The sequence below is a fragment of the Littorina saxatilis genome, unplaced genomic scaffold, assembly GCF_037325665.1.
Source record: "Littorina saxatilis isolate snail1 unplaced genomic scaffold, US_GU_Lsax_2.0 scaffold_779, whole genome shotgun sequence".
In the NCBI taxonomy this organism is placed as follows: domain Eukaryota; kingdom Metazoa; phylum Mollusca; class Gastropoda; order Littorinimorpha; family Littorinidae; genus Littorina; species Littorina saxatilis.
Genome location: NW_027127380.1, coordinates 57,535 through 64,833, shown reverse-complemented (window position 1 = coordinate 64,833; position 7,299 = coordinate 57,535). Strand labels below are relative to the sequence as shown.

Below are 7,299 nucleotides of genomic sequence, written 5' to 3'. Positions count from 1 at the left end.
TGATAAGAAGACCCTTTAACATACAAGTAATAAACCATGCCAAACTGACCCCCCACATCGCACGCACACACACACATACACACACACACACACACACACACGCACACACACGCACACACACACACCACGTGCGTGCAGAGAAAGAGTGGGAGACAGAGAGACAGCCAGACAGCCAGAAAAAGAATAGAGACAGGGACGGAGACATGAAGAAAAGGGGTTGGGGGAAGGGAGCGTGGGGGTAGCAACATTCCATGCATCCCACCGTCTCTGACTTGTCTTGCAAAACGTAAGGAACCATCGTCCCTGCCGAGACAGCGTCCATTCCATCCTTCAGGCTTGTATAGGCCGCCTCGCTCAGGTCGCCTGGACCTGAGTAATAACTAGCTCTGTCTGTCTCGTCCTTTATCCTCCTCTCTATCTCCTCAGCGGTCAGGTCCTCAGCCTTCATCGTCAGCGGCAAGACGATGAAAGGATGGGGGCAGAAGTCCTTCATCATTCTCGAATGGTGCTGCAGAAGCTCAACGGCGTATCTGCGTACTTTCTCTTTGTCTGGATTACCGAGATCGGGCTTGAAGATGGTGATGAGGAATGCGGGTAACCCTGCTTCCATGAAGAAAACCTGGTGGGTGATGCTTGGTGGACGTGGTGTATTCACTGCCAGATTCAGATGCTCTGATAAGTTCTTGGACATCCAGAGTGTTCCTGACGATGGGCTTGTTTTGTGTCTTTGAATTAACCTCCACTCGCGTAAGACAGAAATGAACGCAGTTTGCTCCTCGGTGGAATTGATGGGTAGCTGATTGCGAAGTTCGTGCTTTTGTTCTGGTAAAATAAACATGCCTTGAATACTTAAAAGAACACACATTGAAAACCTTACCCTTTAAGAAAATATTAGGTTACAAACGACACATTATCATTTCTTGTGGTGATGCTGGCGGCTGTAATGGATGGTCTATATATCGACGTCGTCATGGAATTTTGGCTTAACTCGATTCCTGGCGATGTTGATGTTTTTGTGCCACGTAAAATATTCTCTATTAGAAATATTCGCTCAAATACGATTGAAAATACATCATTTAACATTCTGTCATCTTTATAACCAGCCCACGAACAAATATAAACACTAGTTCACAATAACAATAATCATTTTTAGCTTTCTCCTGAAAAAGTTGTCGAGTTTACATGGCGACGTCTATATCAGGCTTGTCAGAGTCCTGGAGTGTACGTGTCATTGCAATCTAATAATAAGGAGACATTGAGAATACTGCATGGCTTGCTGTGTCGTACCATATTTAGACGAGTTGGATTTTACTTATGGGGGATGCTTAAAACAAGTATCTTGACAGCGCGATGAGGCTGTGTAAACAACCGTTCTTCGCGTGCACAATATGTTTGTATCGATAGTCTCCAAGCGTTTACATGGGATCAGCGCTAGGGCGCATGCCAAACAATCAGCATCTCAACTCATTTATGTGCAGAGTGAGTTTCTCTTGCTGAATTAATGTTACACATTGACATAGAAGTCATGCAGTTATAGAATTAAATCCGCAAAATAATCCCCACATGTCACAGATTGCACCCAGACATGATTTAACATGATGAGTATATATATGGGTCCTGGTGGTCAGGTGTTCTTGAGCTGTGTACAAGCCTTGGTGGATGTGCGGTGACTTACAGGATGGTCTACAGTACAAACATGTCATCTGAAAAGCAAGCACACACAAAAACAAACAAGTCGCGTAAGGCGAAAATACAACATTTAGTCAAGTAGCTGTCGAACTCACAGAATGAAACTGAACACAATGCAACGCAGCAAGACCGCATACTCGTAGCATCGTCAGTCACCCGCTCACGGCAAAGACAGTGAAATTGACAAGAAGAGCTCAGAAGCAGTTGCGCTCAGAAGGATAGCACGCTCTTCTGTACCTCTCTTTGTTTTAACTTTCTCAGCGTGTTTTTAATCCAAACATATCATATCTATATGTTTTTGGAATCAGGAACCGACAAGGAATAAGATGAAAGTGTTTTTAAATTGATTTCGAAAATTTAATTTTCATATTAATTTTTATATATTTAATTTTCAGAGCGTGTTTTTAATCCAAACATAACATATTTATATGTTTTTGGGATCAGAAAATGATGGAAAATACGATGAATGTAAATTTGGATCGTTTTTAAAAAAAAATATTTTTTTTTACAATTTTCAAATTTTTAATGACCAAAGTCATTAATTATTTTTTAAACCACCAAGCTGAAATGCAATACCAAAGTCGGGGCTTCGTCGAACATTACCTGACAAAAATTTCAACCAATTTGGTTGAAAAATGAGGGCGTGACAGTGCCGCCTCAACTTTCACGAAAAGCCGGATATGACGTCATCAAAGACATTTATCAAAAAAATGAAAACACTGTATGAGGATATCATACCCAGGAACTCTCATGTCAAATTTCATAAAGATCGGTCCAGTAGTTTAGTCTGAATCGCTCTACACACACAGACAGACAGACACACACATACACACACACACACACACACACACGCACATACACCACGACCCTCGTCTCGATTCCCCCCTCTACGTTAAAACATTTAGTCAAAACTTGACTAAATGTAAAAGGCACTGTCCTGAACTGGGAAAAAGTGTATTTATTCACAAATCGATGTCGTCGTAGAATTTTGGCGTAACTCGATTCTTGGAGAATGTGATGTTTTTCGTGCTTTAGACAAAGTAAATCATTCTCCATGAGAAATATTGTCTTTAATACGATGGACACTACATGATTTAACATTCCTTTATCTTTATATCCCTACCAGGAACAAACATTAACACTATTTCATAATAAATATGATCATTTTTTTTCCTTCTCTTGAAACACTTTTTAAAACGAGTTACGCCAATACTACACGACGTCAAAATACACCACAAGCCACACCACAAGTTGCATGTCGGAGAGAGGAAGGGTATTATCTTTTTTAGGGGAAAACATGACAAACATCAAACTTCTATACAGTATGTGTAAACTTCGACGTAAAGGTGGTTACCTGGCAAACTTTCTTGGTCTGGAACGTGAAGCACCTTTCTTCTAGTGTATGTACTGCAGCCTCGGAAAAACGTTGCCACCAGTCCAAAGAATGCCATGTCTTGAAATCACACAAACAAGGAACATGTACAGCTCGTTGTTGAAGGTTAACAGATGCCAGGATTAGCAAGTGTAAAACAACTTTTTAAAGCTTCGAACGTCTGTTTAGTTTACAAGACATGACGTTCCAATCTATTATAACTTTTTTTATGTCATTTGTATTCTGATTTTACCACTATGAGCTTATGCCTGCAAAATAATCCATGTGACATTTTGATTTCATAACTGACTTGGATGTTTGAGAAAACTCACAAAAAGGCTGGTTTAAGAAATATTCAAAGTCAAGACTACACACTAGCGCTGAAAGTCCACAAAATGGGGCAATGGCCTTTGGCTAGTACTTCTCATAATGTACTAGCCGGAGAGCAAATTGTACTCGCCAAACCAACCATTTGTTTCAGCAACTTTACTCGCATTTGGCGAGTAGATTTACTCGCATTTGGCGAGTAGATTAACATTTCTACTCGCCATTTACAATTGTTTTACTCGCCACTTTCAGGCCTGCACACATTACCTGGAGGTGCCCCTCCCTCCACAGTGAACCACGTAAATATTTCACATAAATGCAGATATATAAGCAAATAAATATGCACTATATTTTGAACATGTCTGCAGTATAACATCACACACAAGTTAGCACAGCAATGATTCAAACTCTTTGAAATATGACGTTGATAGAAAATGTGTTAATGTAAAAGATTTCTAACAAAACTGAGAACTATGTCAGTTTGTAATACTCAGTAATGTCCTGGCCGTGCAAGGGGGTTGATCGTTCTCAATTCTCAGGTTATCAAAGTCAAGCAAAGTAGTGTACATTTGAATTTACTAGTTGTTTTATTTTGAATCTCTTTTTATTTTCTATTTGTACGCGCTGGTATTGGTATAAGCAATTAACTACAGTGTTTGATATTGCACGTGTTAATATAGTGTAACTTAGAGATTAAAAGCAGTCTCTCGCATAGAAAACTATTTATTTGGATTGTAAAATTCTGGTAAAAGTGTTATTTTAGATCTGTTTTTTTCTTCATATCGGCAAAGTATTTACCATTTTATTTTTGTTCTAGAGGTTCTTAGATAAGACAGTTTATAGTCATGATCAACCAATTATGTTTAAGAACAAAACAATACTTACATCCAACACAAGAATCCGGCCAACTCTGCAACCGCAAAGAGTGTTTTTCAATTAGTCAGTAAAAAAACGAAAACAAGAAAGGCAATCTTATCAAACGTTTAATAACATCACACAACGAAACAGTCACTAGACACTCTATCTATCGATCTGTCGAAGCGGACAAAAAAAGTCCCACAACAAACACAGAATAAAGACACCTAACGGCGGACGTTGATTCTCTTAAAGATGACAGGAAGCAACATGTCTTGTTCTTTTTGTCAACAATAAAACAACCACGCATTTGATAATGAAATCAGTTAATCAATCGTCATCATCATCGACAGCAGCTGCATCATCAAGGATGGATTTTTTTACGGCTACTTCTTCTTGTTCTTCTTTGTACAACGTAGATATGTATTACGAGCCACGGTCTCCATCTGTTTGTTTCTGTACACATAATTATGTCTGTCTGTCTGCCTACCTGACTGCCCACCTGTCTGTCTACCTGTCTGTCCCCCCTCTCTCTCTCTCTCTCTCTCTCTCTCTCTCTCTCTCTCTTCCCCTTCCACCCCTCTCTCTCTCCCCCTCTCTCTCTCTTCCGTTCGCTCTCTCTCTCTCTCCCTCTCTCTCTCCTCTCTCTCTCCCCTCTCTCTCGTTCTCTCTCTCTCTCTCTTTCCCCCTCTCTCTCTCTCCCACTCGCTCTTCTCTCTCTCTCCCTCTCTTTCCCTCTCTCTCTCTTTCTCTCTCTCTCTCTCTCTCCCTATCTCTCTCTCTCTCTCTCCTCCCCTCTCTCTCTCTATCTCTCTCTCTCTCTCTCTCTCTCTCTCTATCTCTCTATCTCTATCTCTCTCTCTCTCATTATCTCTCTCTCTCAAGCCCAAAATCATTTATAACCACAAATGACGAAATAAAAGGGTAAGATCCTCACCTTTGTCATTTTGAACCGAATTTAAAACAGACAGAGACGAAATGATGTGTGCTGTTTCAGTGAAACGGTACTTTTGTCTGCTTCTTGACTGTTGCTAAGGACAAAACAAAACACAATTTTTCAATCAACATGTGATAGCAATGCCAATATCAATGTACGTGTACAGTAATATATAATGCGTAATTTTCAAATCCTGAAGTAGCTTATTTTTCTTGACTAAAAAGATTCGAAACAATTAGACGGTCGATGCTCAAAACTAAAGAAATACAAAAGAATAAAAAGTTTATACAATCATAAAACGAAGACGAACCTCCATAATGATGTCAATCGTTGAGAAGTTCAAAAATACACACAAATATTTGCTTTCTGCAATCGTTGAAGTAGCAACCCCAAACAACCGAAGCTCATTACATTTAGTCAAGTTTTGACTACATGTTTTAACGTAGAGGGGGGAATCGAAACGAGGGTCGTGGTGTATGTGCGTGTGTGTGTGTGTCTGTGTGTCTGTGTGTCTGTGTGTGTGTGTGTGTAGAGCGATTCAGACTAAACTACTGGACCGATCTTTATGAAATTTGACATGAGAGTTCCTGGGTATGAAATCCCCGAACGTTTTTTTCATTTTTTTGATAAATGTCTTTGATGACGTCATATCCGGCTTTTCGTGAAAGTTGAGGCGGCACTGTCACGCCCTCATTTTTCAACCAAATTGGTTGAAATTTTGGTCAAGTACTCTTCGACAAAGCCCGGGGTTCGGTATTGCATTTCAGCTTGGTGGCTTAAAAATTAATTAATGACTTTGGTCATTAAAAATCTGAAAATTGTAAAAAAAAATAAAAATTTATAAAACGATCCAAATTTACGTTTATCTTATTCTCCATCATTTGCTGATTCCAAAAACATATAAATATGTTATATTCGGATTAAAAACAAGCTCTGCAAATTAAATATATAAAAATTATTATCAAATTTTTTTTTTCGAAATCAATTTAAAAACACTTTCATCTTATTCCTTGTCGGTTCCTGATTCCAAAAATATATAGATATGATATGTTTGGATTAAAAACACGCTCAGAAAGTTAAAACGAAGAGAGGTACAGAAAAGCGTGCTATGCAGCATAGCGTAACCACTACCCCGCTCGCGCGCTCTTCTTGTCAATTTCACTGCCTATGCCGTGAGCGGTGGACCACGAGTATACGGTCTTGCTGCGTTGCATTGCGTTCAGTTTCATTCTGTGAGTTCGACAGCTACTTGACTAAATATTGTATTTTCGCCTTACGCGACTTGTTTTTAATGTTTTCATCATCATCATATACATTTACATCTACTTCGTCCACTTTAAAAATCAATAGATCAAGACTGCAGTAGATATTTTGTTTTCTCATTGATCATGTTCCATAGACATGCAATGCCCTTTTTTTTTAAAGTCATACTATAACAACCAAATGTTCTCAATAACAATGTCTTTTAACAAAAAAACGTGGTTAATTGAAGATTAAAGACCACAATAACTTCAAACAAGGCAAAAAGCTGTACAAACCCAAGCTGGCAGAGTGTACGTGCTAGGGAAACATGTTGTTGACAAAAGCTTCCACTGACATACGAAATGTCCAGCCAAATAAAACCACCTTGAATATGTCTGCTGGGTCACAACAATAACCGTATAACTTAAACTGGGAAACAGTAATGCTTATACGTGAGTATATATACATGTATATTATATTTATATGTGTGTTTTGATTGTTCCTAAGCTCCATGCAAAGACTTGAGCAATGTTTGTATACACGTACACCTATTCAAGCAAAACGGTGGGACGGGTACAACCACTGGCAACGCCAGTGATATGAACCGAGTTCAAATAGGAGCCGTTTACATGTATTTATAAATCTGACTGACGGTTTGCATTGAGCGGTGCCCACTTTAACAAGTCCTCGACATAACCGTATAATACATGATAAAAGCGTTGAAGGGCGGTTCAAAGATTAGCACACAAAGCCTACCGAATACAAACAAACGATCGGCGGTTGCAGTGTGTGTGTGTGTGAGTGTGTGTGTGTGTGTGTGTGTGTGTGTGTGTGTGTGTGTGTGTGTGTGCGTGTGTGTGTATGTGTGTGTGTGCGT

The 7,299-nt window shown here is 39.3% G+C and overlaps 1 protein-coding gene across 1 annotated transcript; it reads right to left on the bottom strand.

Moving 5' to 3' along the window:
• Nucleotides 1-262: 262 nt before the first annotated feature.
• Nucleotides 263-6,846, bottom strand: LOC138955830 (uncharacterized; the record flags this gene model as incomplete). The annotated part of the gene is made up of 5 exons (XM_070327351.1): nucleotides 6,719-6,846; nucleotides 5,181-5,274; nucleotides 4,274-4,298; nucleotides 3,044-3,142; nucleotides 263-822 (listed from the first exon to the last, which is right to left on the bottom strand). Coding segments are annotated over exons 2-5 (693 nt in total), but the record flags the coding sequence as incomplete, so codon positions are not given.
• Between the last annotated feature and the right edge of the window lie 453 nt (nucleotides 6,847-7,299).